Source organism: Protomyctophum bolini (genome assembly GCF_963924005.1).
Source record: "Protomyctophum bolini genome assembly, chromosome: 24".
Taxonomy (NCBI): Eukaryota; Metazoa; Chordata; class Actinopteri; order Myctophiformes; family Myctophidae; genus Protomyctophum; species Protomyctophum bolini.
In genome coordinates, this window is record NC_137885.1 from 25,639,056 (window position 1) to 25,658,092 (window position 19,037).

The 19,037-nt window shown below is 44.4% G+C and overlaps 1 protein-coding gene across 1 annotated transcript in view; it reads left to right on the forward strand.

The window, feature by feature from the left end:
* Positions 1–991: 991 nt before the first annotated feature.
* The window catches only part of LOC308311832 (potassium channel, voltage gated eag related subfamily H, member 7), a gene marked incomplete at both ends in the record, with an annotated part of 128,046 nt that continues 110,000 nt past the window's right edge, over positions 992–19,037 (forward strand). The window contains 2 exons of the mRNA XM_080758608.1: positions 992–1,067; positions 4,427–4,657. Of these exons, the coding sequence (XP_080614734.1) occupies positions 992–1,067; positions 4,427–4,657 (307 nt within the window). The remainder of the gene's footprint in view (positions 1,068–4,426; positions 4,658–19,037) is intronic.

A 19,037-nucleotide genomic window follows, 5' to 3' on the forward strand; every position in this document is an offset into this window, starting at 1 on the left:
TCCTTGACATGAAAAAGGTTGAGCACCGGTAATATAAAAACACAGGTGTTTCTGAAAACTGTTAGGATTTAGAAGACATTCTTCTTCTTTTTATAATAGAATCGGGTCTAATAAATGTTTAGACTGGCCTTCACAGAAGTTTGAGAGGAATATTTCAGGACCACAGACAGTTCCCCATCTCTCTCTCTCTCTCTGTCACATTTTATGCAAACCTTCGTCTAGGCGAGGCTGAGGAGGCACGGATGGAAATTCACGGCAATCAAATGACATTTAAATCCGCCCATTCTACCCTAATGGTCGCCGCGGGTTTTCCATTCACGCCTTCACGTTCACGACATATAACAAACAACGCGATATACACTTGTTTATGCCCTCGCGTCACCTCTCAATCTCTCTCTCTCTCTCTCTCTCTCTCTCTCTCTCTCTCTCTCTCTCTCTCTCTCTCGCTTCTACACAGCCGCTGGCTTCAGAGAGAGAGCACCAGTGTTCCCCTCACCATCATCACAAATGGTAACCTATCGCGCCTCTCTCTCTCTCTCTCTCTTTCACACACACACACAGGCGCTTTCGAGGAGCATGGTAGTGGCAGCGGCTGCGGCGTCACCTCATCGCTGTTTGTAAAAAGAAAAAAATGTTTATACTGCGACTCCTCGTCGTCTTCAACTCTTCATTGAGGTGAGGGAGGTCTCTGGACCGCACGGACGCTCGGCGTGGTGCTGGCGGATCAGCGCTGGGGAGGCTGTATATAGTGTGAGATGCCTGGAAGTTGACAGAAATAACCGCTGATCAGTGAGTGTCCAAAGCACCGAGGAGTGACTGACTGCTGCAGGGACAAAGGAGGAACAACAACAAGGGAACCTCTCTCTCTCTCTCTCACTTCATATATACGAGCTCCGCTTTCTTCATCCGGACGGACAGAATAATTAAGAAGCATATATATATATATTTTTTTTAATTTCGGGGGGTTTAATTTGTTTGAACCAAACCAACCATGCCTGTCCGAAGGGGTCACGTGGCGCCACAGAACACCTTTCTGGGAATAATCATACGGAAATTCGAAGGACAAAGTGAGTATTATTATGATTATATAGGAATTTACGAGGCTGTATACCGTTCTTCAACCGCGTTTCGTTCCGTGATGCCCCGTGCGGTGCGGCGCAGCGGGGCTTCCATGCACGGTGCTTGCCCTTGTTTTGGGTTTGCATTAAGCGCTGCATACGTGGATGGATCTGATCCTGTATGATGAATTCCTGTCCCGTTCTATATAAGTGTCTATTCGTACGTCTCTAAATGTTTTGATCAATTGAACATTTTGTTTGATTGATTTAAATAATGTATTAACAGTTTGCAGAATTACAGTATAGGCTACAATTCAAGCACAAACTCAATACAAAGACTGTTAACTGAGTGGACGACCCAATTACACTTGTTTACAAGAGGGTCCACCTTGTTCAATTCATCAAAACATTTAGATACATACAAATAGACACTTCTAACAGAACAGGAATTCATCATAAAGGAGGTAAAAAGGGAAAATAAACATACCGGTATACACATACAGTGAGGGGAAAAATGAGGGGGGGGAGGTGGGCTGGGATTCAGATTTTACGGGGGCCAGGAGATTTGCATGTCTTAAACTCTTAATGACTGTTGGTAGGGCGTTCCACATTTTGGTGGCATAGGAGCGAAAATAATTTAGTCCCTTGTTTGTGCCGAATCTGGGTTGCACATGTATGGTTCGTTGCACTTCCTCTGGTGTTGTGGGTGTGGACTTCATTAACATAAAGGAAGTATCTAGACAGGTACATGGGTATCTTGGTGGTGTATCGAATCTTGTGGACCAGACCCATTGCAAGATGCTGTACTCTGTCGTCCACCCTAAACTATTCCAGCCTGTCAAAGTGGGCAGGGGTGAGGTAGGTTCGGGGGGTGAGGCCAAGTAGGAGCCTGACCAGTTTGTTTTGGGAGGTCTGGAGCCTTGTTTTAAGGGCCTTTGAGGTGCTGTGGTACCAAGAGGTGGATGCATAGTCAAAGAAACCTTGTACGAGGGCTCCTGTTAAGGTCTCCAGGGTGTTTTTGTTGACCAGTGAGGAGATCCTGTAAAGGAATCTTGTTCTTTGTTTGACTTTTTTGATTACGTTGGTGGCCATTTTATCACCAGAAAGATTAGCCTCCAGGATGGAACCTAGGTAGGTAGTTTCATCTTTACGTTTGATAATATTGTCACCCACTCTAACCAAGAAGCCATTTGCCTTGCTGAGATTACTATTAGATCCAAAGAGAATGGATTCAGTTTTTCCCAAGAGTAAGGATAGTTTGTTATCAGCGAGCCAGGTGCAGATTCTACCGAGTTCAGACTAGAGCTGAGTGTCTTGTCAACCTGCAGTTTGTTCCTGTCCGAGACCAGCAGTGCAGAGTCATCTGCGAACAGGAACAAGTTGCAGTCACAAGCTGAAGTCATGTCGTTTACATTTAAAGTCCCTAGTATGCTTCCTTGTGGAACGCCACAGCTCACTTGGAGGTGGGGGGGGGCAGTGTTCCATTCACCTCCACAAGGTGGACCCTGTTGTAAACAAGTGTAATGCTTTATTGGGTCGTCCACTCACAGTTAACAGTCTTTGTATTGAGTTGTGCTTTAATTGTACTGTAATTCTGCAAACTGTTAATACATATTTCAATTAATCAATCTGTCTGCTGTGCACAATTTGCAGCAACACACACGCAACTGTCACTCCCAAGTTTCTACTCTTACGTGTGGCAGTCCGGCTGCAAAGCATATTGTTTTTGCTTATCAAACAAATTCCATGCAGGATTTATTTATCTTGAACATAAAAAGTACAAATAACAGTACATCATCAACACCTTACAACAGTGTTTTACCGTACAACAGTGTTTACCTTACAAGTAACAACAGTGTTTTACCTTAGTGTTTTACCGTACAACAGTGTTTACCTTACAACAGTGTTTTGTCAGATTCTGAGGTTGTGCTGCTAAATAACAACCGCCATTACCCTTTTCATGTCACGCAGCCCCTGGAAGGCGTTGTTGTTGGTTAATTGGTTAAAAAGGCATATATATATTGTTTTCCTTTGTATTGCGTTTTCTCCATGTTTGGGTGGGTTCATACTGCATGTTTGCCAGGCATAATTTACCACCCTTAAATGTTAATGTGTGTGGAGCCATTGTCTCATTATCATACATCATAGATCGGTGCTGGGCTAGCTGGCATGAAGTTTAATTTGGCCACGCTCAGCCAGACGCTCTGAACAGCTGCAGCAGACAGGAAATGGCTTTTTGTATCCGTCCTTCTAGATTGAAGTTCATGGATTATGCATGTTTGCAAAACACAAAATATATAAATATAAAAAATAATACTATACAGCGACTGCAAGTGGCATCAGTCAGGCACACCACTGATTGCATATGAATCCATAAATGCTGTTCAGCAAACGTCATTTGTGTTTTGAGGGACGCTGTGGCCCCTCCTATGTGCCCAGCGCTGTGTGTTCGTGTGTACCCCGTTATAGCAAGGGTTTGATTGACTGAGCAAATCATAGCGACGATTTGATTGGCTGAGCAAAGTATATATATATATTATCGAGGGTAAAAAGTGAAGGCGGAAAAGTGTGATTGGCCAGAATGAGATGATGTGTATTATGATATGACGATGAGAGCGCGGCTCACTTCACACAGGTGTGATTGTTTTGCGGTACCGGTATATTGCTCCGAGGTGAACTCGACTGTGCAACGTCCACTGTTCACCAAAGTGGGGTCCGGGGACCCCCAGTGGTCCCTGAGGCAGTTCTCAGGGGGTCCCCAGCTAAATTATAGTGTGGAAAACGTTTGGGAACCAGTTTATTTTCCAGGACACTGTACAAACAAAATAGTCGCCATGCCGACAAACAAACACATCAGGATTAGGATTGATTTTAAAATTCTTTTACTTGTCTATAAAGCTCTCAATGGTCTCGCACCTTCCTACCTACATGACTGCCTGCCTAAATATGTCCCAAACCGCCCCCCTAAGGTCTTCCACTGCTGGCCTGCTCGCTTTGCCAAAGAAAAATGGCAACTAAAAAATACGGGGAAGCAGCTTTTTGCTTCTACGGGCCGTCGGCATGGAACAAGCTCCCACTGTACCTTCGTCAGGCAGCCTCTGTAGACATTTTTAAAGCTCAGCTCAAGACCCACTTCTACAACATTGCTTTTAATTGATCTTTAATTTTAAATTTTTGTTATTCATGTCCTCACTGTATTGCATTACTGCTTGTTCTTAATGTTGTTGCCTTGCTTTTCTTTTATTCTCCATTTTTCTGTAAAGCACTTTGAGCAGCATTTCATGTCATGAAAGGTGCTATACAAATAAAGTTTTATTATTATTATTATCATCCACTTACCAAAGCTTTTCCTCTCCCCCCCCCCCCAGACAAGAAGTTCCTCATCGCCAACGCCCGCGTGCAGAACTGCGCCATCATCTACTGCAACGACGGCTTCTGCGAGATGACCGGCTTCTCGCGGCCCGACGTCATGCAGCGGCCGTGCACCTGCGACTTCCTGCACGGCGCCTTCACCAGCCGCCACGCCGTGGCCCAGGTGGCCACCGCCCTCCTGGGGTCCGACGAGCGCCGCGTGGAGATCACCTACCACCGCAAGGACGGTGAGTACCTGGAGTCAGTCAGGCCCCACCTCCTCCTCCGCCATTACTGTTTTTCCGTCTGTCCCGAGATAAGAGGCGGGCTCGGTCTTCTATGGCGCACTAGAATAGGACTGTAGATGGCCTGTGCTGAACCGTCGCTAGATGGCGCTGGAGAGCTATTGGGTGTTGGCGGGCTGAGCTTCCCGGTGAGGAGTGTTTGCTTGTGTTTACTTTCTGTTCTGGTGTTGGAGGGAAGCGGTCGCTCTATTCAGAGGAAGAGAGTTCATATTTTTGGTTGTTTACTATACGGACCGTTGGTACAGAATCAGAACCCTGGCTGATTTGTACATTTGTACCTTTTGATTTATTTTTGTTTTATTAAATCACCAGTTCTGTAAAACGGACTTCCTTCTTCGTCATAGCAGATAGAAGAACGAAAGCATAAGGATTTCTCCGGAGAGGAGAGACACGGTGGTTCTAGTAGTCTGGAGAGCTAGTTGCTGCTGCCGGAGCCACAGAGTAAGACAGTTAGGAGGACATTGAGGGGTCAGAAAACTGAGCGCTGTTCATGCAGCCTGGATGGAGAGGGACAAGCTGGAGGTTGGAAATACATTGTTTTCAACGAGGGGCGGCGCAAATATCAGCGATTTTAGGTCATGTGTGCAACATGGCAACTGTTTTAAAGTATTGTACAGAGACAACTAAAGTCTCTGTAATGTTTATGTTGTACTATTACTACAAAACAATCTAAAATAAAGGGATTTAAGATCATTAAAGCTGAGCTGTTGCCCCGAGTCCACTAGACATTGTCACTATGTTTCACTATGCTCTTCGCCAGCCATTCTGATTGGTCTCCGTAGCATTCTTGTGTCGACTCCATCCAGGGGTCTTTCCTGTCGTGCTGTGAGTGTGACGTAGCACTTTCCCATAGCCCAGACGACCTCACAGACGTAGGCAAAGGCTCAACTTGTGTAACTTTTTTTCACTTGAGCACCTGCCCCCTCTAAATGTCTGTGCACGCCACTGTTCACTAGGAACTGTTGTGGAATTGTCTCTTCCAATGTGTCACATTCCAGACTTTGGCCTTTGCCAGTATACCACTGTTCTGTACTGTACGTCACTTATGTCACTTATGTCATGCATGTACAGTATAGTGTTTCCTGGCCCTGGCTGCTGCCAACCGACATCCATCCGTCCGTCCGTCCGTCTGTCTGTCTGTCACACTGCTGCGTTCCGTTCGCTCGCTCTGGCGAAAGCTGAGCGAGTGGACACGGAGAGAGAGAGAAGAAGAGAGATTAGAATCATTCCCTTTTCGCAGGGAAAAGAAAGTCCACTTCTTTAGAAGTGACACTCGGGTTCTGTTCATTATTCTCCGTTTGTTACTCTGTGCCGCACGGAGTCCAGCATGTAGCTCAGCTCCCCGGGCCCAGGGTAACGCGATGAGGCCCACAGGGCTTGGGTTTCACTGTGCGGTCTGTCCCAAGTGTCCTTTATGCCTCGTCATTCAGACGCTATACGGATAATATGTATGTGTTTCTATGTTCTGCTGCACTGCTTCTCAACATGCAGTACCTTCTGCATATACCGTGACTCCTAAAAAAACATCATATTTTAACTAGGGACTCCCCAAGATACTCATATTTGAACTGGGGACTCTCCAAAATACTCATATTTGAACTGGGAACTCTCCAAGAAACATCATATTTGAACTGGGGACTCCCCAAAATACTCATATTTGAACTGGGAACTCTCCAAGAAACATCATATTTGAACTGGGGACTCTCCAAGATACTCATATTTGAACTGGGGACTCCCCAAGATACTCATATTTGAACTGGGGACTCTCCAAAATACTCATATTTGAACTGGGGACTCTCCAAGATACTCATATTTGAACTGGGGACTCCCCAAGATACTCATATTTGAACTGGGGACTCTCCAAAATACTCATATTTGAACTGGGGACTCTCCAAGATACTCATATTTGAACTGGGGACTCTCCAAAAAACATCATATTTGAACTGGGGACTCTCCAAGATACTCATATTTGAACTGGGGACTCTCCAAAATACTCATATTTGAACTGGGGACTCTCCAAAATACTCATATTTGAACTGGGGACTCTCCAAAATACTCATATTTGAACTGGGGACTCTCCAAAATACTCATATTTGAACTGGGAACTCCCCAAGATACTCATATTTGAACTGGGGACTCCCCAAGATACTCATATTTGAACTGGGGACTCTCCAAAATACTCATATTTGAACTGGGGACTCTCCAAAATACTCATATTTGAACTGGGAACTCCCCAAGATACTCATATTTGAACTGGGGACTCCCCAAAATACTCATATTTGAACTGGGAACTCCCCAAGATACTCATATTTGAACTGGGGACTCTCCAAAATACTCATATTTGAACTGGGGACTCTCCAAAATACTCATATTTGAACTGGGAACTCCCCAAGATACTCATATTTGAACTGGGGACTCCCCAAGATACTCATATTTGAACTGGGGACTCTCCAAAATACTCATATTTGAACTGGGGACTCCCCAAAATACTCATATTTGAACTGGGGACTCTCCAAAATACTCATATTTGAACTGGGAACTCCCCAAGATACTCATATTTGAACTGGGGACTCTCCAAAATACTCATATTTGAACTGGGAACTCCCCAAGATACTCATATTTGAACTGGGGACTCTCCAAAATACTCATATTTGAACTGGGAACTCCCCAAGATACTCATATTTGAACTGGGGACTCCCCAAGATACTCATATTTGAACTGGGGACTCCCCAAAATACTCATATTTGAACTGGGGACTCCCCAACATACTCATATTTGAACAATGCCTCATATTATTTGACAGTTTGACCAGTTTGTTGATTACTGTTGATGCAGTAGGCTTTCTCTTGTCTTTCTTTTGTATTTTTGAGTATAGTAGATTTGTAGATTTTCGTCTTACACAAACATTAAATTCCCATTGACAATGAATGTAGAATTTCACGTCATGCAAATAGGCATAGTGCCTATTTTAGGTCATGATGCACACACACACACACACACACACACACACACACACACACACACACACACACACACACACACACACACACACGCAGACTTGATAATACTCTGTACAAAGGCTGTATACCCCTCATGTGCTGGTTAATCTGTCTGGCTCAGTGCATGCTGCTGCTTTATGCATATTGTGTGTGTGTGCATGTGTGTGTGTGTGTGTGTGTGTGTGTGTGTGTGTGTGTGTGTGTGACCTCCAGCCACATTGTATTTATCCAGGTGAGTGAGCTCACCTTACATAACTAACTGAAGGTGTAACCTAAACCTACAGTGCTGGACAGCAAATAAGTACATTTACGTAAGCACTTTGTGCTTAGTTTTTATAGGCTATTTGTACTTTACTCAAGTATATCCAATTTCCAATACTTTTACTACAGGACATAATTATACCCGGAAGTTAAGCGGGAACCTAGCCTGGTGAAACCACTACCCCTGCTGGACAACATTTGCATTCTGCCAGCAGGGAGAGTCTGGGAACTCTCAGGCAGAGACGATGTACTATGTATGCTTGTATGCGGCTGTATGAGGCCGCTAGAGGCGGGATCAACGCGAGACTTATGACATATTGAAGCGCCTAACAGGACTACAACTCTAATGTAAACACAACCTAACAGGACTACAACTCTAATGTAAACACAACCTAACAGGACTACAACTCTAATGTAAACACAACCTAACAGGACTACAGCTCTAATGTAAAGGAGGACTGAAATCGCCTCATGTGCTTTTGAGCAACTTAATGCGGAAAGTGGATGGGAGGAGAAATCTAACTTAATGCAAGTGGATGGGAGGAGAAATCTAACCTAATGCAAGTGGATGGGAGGAGAAATCCGGTGCCGTCTCTATTAATATATACCTCTAAGCTACTGAGTGACAAAGAAATCTACGTTTTGGCCTTGACAGCCCATACATCCACACAGAGAAGTCTTGACTGATTGCATTGAACGACGTTAAACTCACTTTGCCGCACGCACGCACGCACACGGTGTAGGTGGTGGTTATACATTAACCCATTCTGACCGGGCACCCATTTTGGTGTTGGCATCATGTTATGCTTTAGCTATTGAAAAATAGCAGATCTACAAGCTCATATCGCGCCACCGAGTGGCGCGCTACGAGCTTGTAGGTCTGCTATTTTTGAAAAATCGAAGAACGACTGACATTTTTTAGAATCTGATCTCAGGTCAGAATGGGTTCATCAGACCAGTGTGTGTCCAGTGGAAACCTCGTATGAATCTGATCTCAGGTCAGAATGGGTTAAAAGATAAGCCTGTTATAAGGTAGTCGGTGACCTGAAGACGAGGCCGTGGTTTGTGTCGGGATCATCTCGGTGTCTCTGTGAGGAGAAGACGACCGACGGCGCTGCCCTTGAATGGAAGGGTTTAATCACTTTAAGCCCTATTTGACGCTTCAATTATCCGCTGGGGTCGTGCGGTGGGTCGGTCGTGCGGTGGGGTCGTGCGGTGGAGACGGCAGACAGTGAGACATATAATACAATCTCCTATAGCTTGTACTCTGGCCATTTTCCATGAAGAAATCAGAATCAGAAGCCTTTATTGCCATAATAATAATAATAATAATCTTTATTGTCCCGAAGGATATTAATCTTCACAGGTCTGTTCAACACCAACAACAGAAACGGCACATAGTACAGAAAAACATTACACCAAGACAATACAAAAAAACTGTGTACAGAACCATCCCATCGGCCATGACATGTAAACATGTTGGGGATTTAGCAGAGATGCTAAATATAATGGGTAGCATAATGGGAACGGGCCACATCGCCATGAAGACGCCGTTTGGAACGGTCTCAAAATAATCCACATTATTTAATCGGTTTTCACCAGCAAAGAAAAATGCTAAAACTATAAAAAAAATCATCAATAAGTTCAATACAATTCAAAAGTGTCTATAGAACAAAAGCTGAATCAAATGTGATGTACAATCTTAAGTAAAAATATAAGCTTCATATTTTTCTACATTCAATTCTACATTCTACATTCAGAATTAATTTAGTTGTGAAAACGGACACTTGGAGAAGAGGATAGGCTATTTATTGATTGATTGATTGATTGATTGATTACTTCATTAACAGCTGCTTTGGGCCAATAAGCCCCTATAGGGCCATATAGGCTTGTTTCCATTGTGGTCCTCTGTATGATATCGGAATTGGACAGAATCGGTATCGGCAGATATGACCCTGCAAATAAGCGGAGATCGGATATCGGTCATAATTCCATAATCGTGCACCCCTAGAACGTGGTTTGGTGGGAGAGCAGAGTGCAGTTATACAGGGTGTACATGCATGAGGGTCAGCCTGGGGCAAAGGGGCCGTGGCCTGGGTGTACAGGGTCAGCCTGGGGCAAAGGGACCTTGGTGCCGCGCTACGAGCTTGTAGGTCTGCTATTTTTGAAAAATCATGACACAAAATGTGACACAAATCTTTGAATATATATATATATATATATATATTCTTGCAGAGCGAACTAAATGGTTTAAAGTAAAACGAGTGAGTACTTTTTTCCACCTAACTGTCCTGGCACGTTTTATGAAGGCAATAAACCCTCCTCCCCCCCCCCTCCCTCGAGGGTCTAGGGCTTTTCAACCTGGCCGGTGTGGGGGCGGGGCCATAACCTCTGTGTGGGCGGAGTCGTAACCTCTGCATTGATCTGCTGAGCAAACGGCGTTAATTTAATGAGGACACGAAATACCTGCATGTCTGATTGATTTGCGCACGCACGCACACATGCGCACACACCTGCATGTCTGATTGATCTGTCCGCATACACACACACACACACACACGCACGCACGCACGCGCGCGCAGGCCTGCATGTCTCATTGATCTGTCCACGCCGCGGGTCGCCGCGCATCGCCCAGCGAGGGGAATTCAATGGTGGCCGGACGCCTTACCCTACCCCCCCCCCCCCCCCCCCCCAGACAGACAGACAGACAGACAGACGACTGTAGAAACACGCCGGGGGTGATATAAATATAATTGGTCAAAAAATAAATAGGGTGAAATAATGACGTTCTCTTCTCCTGGTTTCAGTTAAAAGCATAGCAGCACTAGTGCTTAATTTAGAGCCTGTTGTTTTAAGCTGCGTTAAAACGCCATTACATTTTTCGAAGAAATGAAAAGCATGTTAGGCCAAGGTTTGACTAAATTTGACAAGTTTGTAGAGTTGTTTAGTTGTTATAGTTTGCATATCAATGGAATGAAAACATCTATATTTTACATGAATTACCTTAGACCATAATATGTAAATACTGGGTCTGAATTAAGCCCTCTGTGTGTTCTGACCCAGATGGACTGGTGGAGCACAGTGTGCTTCTCTGAGGCCGACGGCTTTGATGCTGGCCTCTTTAACCCAGTTAGACCTACGTTACATTCTACTAAATGTCTTCTAAACCATGACGGTTTTCAGAAAACATGTTTCTATATGTCAGTGGTGCTCAAACTATTTCATGTCAAGGACCCCCAATAATTATGTTATTGCCCGCCGACCCCCCCATCTGAAAACATGTTGTTCCAGGGACCCCCCATCTGAAAACATGTTGTTCCAGGGACCCCCCATCTGAAAACATGTTGTTCCAGGGCCCCCCCATCTGAAAACATGTTGTTCCAGGGACCCCCCATCTGAAAACATGTTGTTCCAGGGATCCTCCTCCCAGCCCCCCCCCCCCCCCTTCCCCTCCCAGGGACCCCCTCCCAGCAGCAAAGAGATGAGTTAAAACGTTCACTCTGAAAGAATATTCAAAGCTTTTCACCACATTTTCGTAATTTTTGTAAATTAGCAGACCTACAAGCTCGTAGCGCGCGCTGTGAGCTTGTAGGTCTGCTATTTTTCAATAGCTAAAGCATAGCATGATGCTTAAAACACCAAACACCAAAAGGGGTTCCCGCCCAAAATGGGTTAAACTTTTCATGACATTCATTTTCATTGAGTTTTTTATTCTAAAAGTTTCTCTTTTAGTGTTTATGACCTCAATCACACCCAAACAAACAACCTGAACTTTGAACATTCAGGATCTTCTGTGTTTCTGGCCTTGCCAGCAGATGTCACTGTTTAGGCATTTTTGCCCGTCAATCATCGCCTCTGACTGTCAACTAAAACTACAGATTTTGTCGACTAAAATGTATTTTGGCGGGCCTTGATGCCGTCGTAATGAAAATAGCCGATCTACAAGCTCAAGACGCGTTGTGGGCTTGTAGTTCGTCTATTGTCAGCATGCAACTAATTGTAAAATGACGAAATTGGCAGTATACTGTATATATTTAGTCTTAGTTTTAGTCATCATGGCTTAGTTTTCATTTAGTTTCCATTTAGTTTTCGTCGGTGAAAAACATAGTATAAAAACATAGTATAGACTATACTATAAGTATAGTGTAGTCGACGAACAATATTCGCCTTGGTTTTAGTCGACGAAAACAACACTGCAGGCAAATCAGAGCACTGAAATATCCACAGACAGACAGACAGACAGACAGACAGACCGCCCAATCGTTTTTTGGGTGCAATCGAGGTCAGAAAACCAGAGAGAGAGAGAGATAGAGAGACTCCCATAATGTGCTGGATGGACTCTTCATGCAGTTAGCTATAGTTGTCACTGCGTGAAGGCCACACACAGGCTGCAAAACAGCTGACCTCCATTATTTCCACAGGCGAGCGTGCATACGTCTCGCCACACACAGCAGGCACGCTCCCATTTTTAGAAAGAAGCCTGAGCTCAGCTCGGGGCTCTCCCCAGGTTGGCGTCAAAGAAAAAAGCATGGAATACGGACGTGTATATTACAGGAAACTCCCCGTTAAACTTTCCAACAAACTCCGGTAAACTCCCCAATTGTACCGTCGCACACACCTGTGTATTAACCGTGTTAAAACATCTCTGGTGTTTCTGGTGCGTTCGTTGCGTTCTCTCTCTCCTCCACATTCCACTTGGTCACCGCGGTGTCTCTCCGTTGGTCGTCGTTGAGACGTGCTATAGTGACACCCAAACACAATCATCTACTGGTGGTGTGTCGTGCGTGCATACGTGCGGTGCGTAGCCGTGCGTGCATATATTTTGTGCACTGTACTGCATGTACTGTATATACAGTACATCTGCAGAAGTGGAGTGTGCGTGCAGGGGTAGTATAGACTACGTATACTGTGTGAGTGCGTACGTGTGTGTGTGTGTGTGTGCAAAGTGGCTAAAAAAATACATCAGTGAGTCACACTCACACTCTCTCTCTCTCACACACACACACACACACACACACATGCACGCACGCCCGCTCGCGCACAGTTTCCGTATGTTTGCGCGAAGATGTCTGAGACCATGTGGTTTGCCGTAGAGCAGCTTATCACATTTTGCAGAGTGAATTTAGATCAAACCTAATAGATAAGTGCATATATTATATATTTTTGCATTATATAACCTATATATAAGTGCATATATTATGGGCCAAATAACGCATTGATTCACAACACCATACAAGGACAAACCACATCTTTACCACTTAATACTTTGTACACCAGGGGTCTGCAACCTTTTTTAAATGAAGTGCCATGTTTGTATTTTCTAGATCGTCAGTGTGCCATATCAACATTCATTAATTTAAATGACACCACGTAAAAAGTCCAACATGTTTTGCTTGTCCACAAATATAAAGTTTTTCCTTATTTTTTAATATTTTCTTTCACGTTGTTATAATGATCATTCTACTCGGGGCAATAACAGAGTTCAGTTTTAATGAATGTGGAATGCAGGATGTAATTTACACACAAATGTGAGGGATTTGACTCATTTTTTTAAATAGTTTATTTAAAACCAAAAATACTCTCTCACACACTTGCCAGTGTGCCAGTGATCACCCTCCTTTGTGCCAATGTTGGCACTGGTGCCTAAGGTTGCCGACCCCTGTTGTACATTATAGTACAATCTTGAGGTATTTGTACATTTGCTTCTACTCCACTACATCCCAGAGGCAATGTTGTACTTTTGATAGAAATGACTGTCCCAAGGTGGTCCTTGTGGATTGTTCCATAACAATATGCTTAGAAGTGTTAGACTCTTAGTAGTATAGAGGGTATGAAGGAAGTGAATGTGGCAAAGTGAGTTTTAACATTGTTTAATGTCGTTTAACCCATTCTGAACGGGAACCCGTTTTGGTGTTGGCATCGTGTCATGCTTTAGCTATATTCAAAAATAGCAGATCTACAAGCTCATAGCGCGCCACCGAGTGGCGCGCTACGAGCTTGTAGGTCTGCTATTTTTGGAAAAATCGAAGAACGACTGACATTTTTTAGAATCTGATCTCAGGTCAGAATGGGTTGATCAGACCAGTGTGTGTCCAGTGGAATCCTCATATGAATCTGATCTCAGCTCAGAATGGGTTAATGCAATCCGACAGGACTTTTCCGTTTGAATGCCTGGGCTGTCAATCAAGGCCAGGAAGTAGTTTCTTTGCCACTCAGTTACTGCATAACTTCCTGGTATGATGATGATGATGATGATGATGATGTCATGCACATACCCTGTATTGTTTTAGACAGTGGTGTATCTTTTACACTAGCTACAGTACACCATACTGGGCTAAATTAACACATTCTGACCTGAGATCAGATTCTAAAAATGTTCTTCTACATCCTGACAGTTTTCCATTCTGACCTGAGATCAGATTCTAAAAATGTCTTCTATGTCAGTCGCTCTTCCATTTTTCAAAAATAGCACGAGTGGCGCGCTACGAGCTTGTAGATCTGCTATTTTTCAATAGCTAAAGCACGACATGATGCTAATACCAAAATGGGTTCCCGCCCAAAATGGGTTAACACTGTATTTTTTTACAGTGTCGTTCTTAACCCCCTTAACCCATTCTGACCGGGAACCCGTTTTGGTGTTAGCATCATGTTATGCTTTAGCTATTGAAAAATAGCAGATCTACAAGCTCATAGCGCGCCACCGAGTGGCGCGCTACGAGCTTGTAGGTCTGCTATTTTAGAAAAATCGAAGAACGACTGACATTTTTAGAATCTGATCTCAGGTCAGAATGGGTTCATCAGACCAGTGTGTGTCCAGTGGGAAACCTCGTATGAATCTGATCTCAGGTCAGAATGGGTTAAGGCTATTGACGTAATGAATCAATAAATCCTTTACGGCCACTGGCGTAATTGACGTAATCGTTTAATCCCCTGTAATCGGGAGCTTAATATAACAAAATGTAGCAACCTTTAGCTACAGTAGATGTAATCTACCTAAAACCCTATTTTGGGCTTGATTAGAGCTTAATTTGACTTAGTTATTAAAATAAACAATGATCGCTTAGCATCCCGGACATCTGATAGTGCTGCACACACAGTCCAAAGCTAGTACCGGATGTTATTGTTCCTTAAACCGGAAGTGACATCGCCAGATTCACTCTAGTTGGTCAAAATCGGTTGGTTACCGCCACCATCAGGACTGAGTGTCTACTACTATAGGATTGCCGTGTGAGAATGAGATGTAGTGTGTGTATCACAGATTTTTCTATTGGCATTAAAATTACAAATTAAACATATGAATAGTGCAGGCAGAAGGCACAATCCATTGTTAATTAGGCTGGCCATAAGCCAGATAATGAGCTGAGTGTGTGTGTGTGTGTGTGTGTGTGTGTGTGTGTGTGTGTGTGTGTGTGTGTGTGTGTGTGTGTGTGTGTGTGTGTGTGTGTGTGTGTGTGTGTGTGTGTGTGTGTGTGTGTGTGTGTGTGTGTGTGTGTGTGTGTGTGTGTGTGTGTGTGTGTGTGTGTGTGTGTGTGTGTGTGTGTGTGTGCCTGCCTTAAGGCTATAGCTTTGAGTAGAGTGCATCTCTTAGAGTCCTGTTAATTATGTATATCTGTTTAAATGTTGTTGAAAGCAGCCGTGTGTGTGTGTGCGTGCTCTGTCTGTGCGTGTGTGTGTGCGTGTGTGTGTGTGTGTGCGTGCTCTGTCTGTGCGTGCGTGTGTGTGTGTGTGTGTGTGCGTGTGTGTGTGCGTGCTCGCTCTGTGCGTGTGCGTGCAGCGGTGCGTGCTCGCTCCAGCGGGACATCCTCTGATTTAAGTGCATTTTTAACGTTCCATCTTAACCTTAATGTGTGTGTGTTTATCCTGGTGTTGGGTGTGTTTGATGTGTGTGGTGTGTTTATCCTGGCGTTGGGTGTGTTTGATCTGTGTGTGTTTATTCTGGCGTTGGGTGTGTTTGATGTGTGTGTGTGTGTGTGTGTGTGTGTGTGTGTGTGTGTGTTTATCCTGGCGTCGCCCGCTTAACTGATTTTGCAATTAACTGTCAACGTGCGTGCGACTCGGCGACCAATATTGACACTGAAGACATTTTTCAGTGAGTATTATTAAGTCGAACGGAGAACCGTGTGTCCGACCGACTCCATACCGGGCACTGCGCTCCCTGTGGGGGCGTGGACTGTGGAACGCGTGTGATTACATTTCACGTATCTTTCCATTCCCATTTTCATTTTTCAACGGCTAAAGTATAACATAATGCTTCAGGTCAGGATGGAATAATAAAGAGCCAAACGGAGAATGCAGAGATTTGCATTTCTGGAAGATTTACATTATTAAACTCTTGAGTCTGTAGCAGGACCAGACTGGGTGACCTAGCCAAATTTGAGTGTTAGTTTTCTTTAATTTGCTGCTTTCTTTCGTTTTAGGCATTTTAGCAGTTTAGGAGGTGGGAGCATTCGAGCATGGGGCTAAATATGTATTTTTTTCCCTCTGTGATACTCTGACAACAGACCTCTGTGATACTCTGACAACAGACCTCTGTGATACTCTGGCAACAGACCTCTATACTCTGACAAAATACCTCTGTGATACTCTGACAACAGACCTCTGTGATACTCTGACAACAGACCTCTGTAATACTCTGACAACAGACCTGTAATACTCTGACAACAGACCTCTGTAATACTCTGACAACAGACCTCTGTGATACTCTGACAAGAGACCTCTGTGATACTCTGACAACAGACCTCTGTGATACTCTGACAAGTGACAACAGACCTCTGTAATACTGACAACAGACCTCTGTGATACTCTGACAACAGACCTCTGTGATACTCTGACAACAGACCTCTGTGATACTCTGACAACAGACCTCTGTAATACTGACAACAGACCTCTGTAATACTGACAACAGACCTCTGTGATACTCTGACAACAGACCTCTGTAATACTCTGACAACAGACCTCTGTGATACTCTGACAACAGACCTCTGTGATACTCTGACAACAGACCTCTGTGATACTCTGACAACAGACCTCTGTGATACTCTGACAACAGACCTCTGTAACACCCTGCCTTTTGTACTTTATTATTACACCTGTAACCATAGCAACTGCCTTCCAGCTGTCAGAAACATCCCACCCAGCAGCAGTTTGCTGCTACTGGGCTGGAAGTGAGTTACCGAACGGGACCATTGTACAAAATGTCTTCTAAATCCTGACCGTTTTCTGAAAAACCCTCATGTGGTTCTCGAAACATATTCGGGTCAAGGACCCCCAGACTTATATGTAATTGGCCGCCGACCCCCATCTGAAAATATGTTGTTCCAGGGACCCCCCTCCCAGAAGCAAAGATTTGAGTTTAAAAACGTTCGCTCTGAAAGAATATGTATTCAAAGATTTGCGCCCGACGATTTTTCAAAAACATAACAGACCTACAAGCTCGTAGATCTTCTATTTTTCAACAGCTAGAAGTATAACATAATACTTAAACAACAAAAGGGGTTCCCGCCCCAAAATGGGGGCTAATATCACCTGTTCTCCTGCCATGTGTTAAAGAAGAGCATAACTTTGACCTAACCTAACCTTTTGGGGTTTCCCTGACGTATACTTTAAAAAAAATGCACCGCCGCTCTCGTTGTGCGGTCGAAGAGAACGAGCGAGCTCTCGCCCCTGTGGGGGGGGGGGGTGTCCAATCAATGCTGTCCCCATTATCGCCGCGGAGGTAATGAGCAGCAGTTTGACGTGGAGTAACATTCAGGACGGATGGAACCCCCTGTTGGTGTTTTAGGCATTATGTCATACTTTAGCTATTGGAAAAATAGCAGATCTATACAAGCTCGTAGCGTGGCACTCTTGTAGGTCTATATTTTTTTGAAAACAAATGTGGCGCAGATCCTTGACATTAAACAGTTTGAGAACCACTGACATAGAAACAGGGTTTATCAGAACCACTGACATAGAAACAGGGTTTATCAGAACCACTGACATAGAAACAGGGTTTAACCCTGTGAGAACCACTGACATAGAAACAGGGTTTATCAGAAAACTGTCATGATTTTAGAAGACATTTATTTGTAGAATCGTCCTCGGTTCTAAATGTCATGCCTCTGGTGTGACGCACGCACGCACACACACACACACACACACACACACACACACACACACACACACACACACACACACACACACACACACACACACACACACACAGAGTAGTGCGTTTATATATATATGTGTGAGATGCACACAGATCAGATGACTGCCCCCCCCATCATGCTCTCTCTCTCTCTCTCTCTCTCTCTCTCTCCCCCCCCCCCCCCCCCCCCCCGTCCCAGAGATGGTGGCGAAGGAGCGAGCAGACAGTAGTCCTGTTCTGTCGCGCTGCGCTATACAGCATAGCATGGTTGGTTGTCATGGCAACTGGGAGGCCAGATCACATGTGATTGGAGCGTTCCAATTCATTGTGGCTCGAAAAAATCACCTTCATGTCACTGTGTGAAGCACGGGGGTGGGCGACTTTGACGATGGAGAGGGCCACTATAGTTCCACACTCACTCCAGAGGGCCACTATAGTTCCACACTCACTCCAGAGGGCCACTATAGTTCCACACTCACTCCAGAAGGCCACTATAGTTCCACACTCACTCCAGAGTGCCACTATAGTTCCACACTCACTCCAGAGGGCCACTATAGTCCCACGCTCACTCCAGAGGGCCACTATAGTTCCACACTCACTCCAGAGGGCTTCTATAGTTCCACACTCACTCCAGAGGGCCACTATAGTCCCACGCTCACTCCAGAGGGCCACTATTTGCGACTCTTTACATACAGAGACAGGCAGCAAGACTAACTGTTCAAGAGAGGAGAAAATCTATTTTTTTCAATCAAAAATGATTTAATAGCACAGGCTGACTCTTCACATACTAGAGCATGTCTGAAATAAATGCCAGAGCTGAAATTGACATGTACATAATAAATAAATGCTTAAACATGTAGCTAGGTGTAATGTTAGAGTCCACAGAAGACATGTAAATATTAAATAAATGCTTAAACATGTAGCTAGGTGTAAT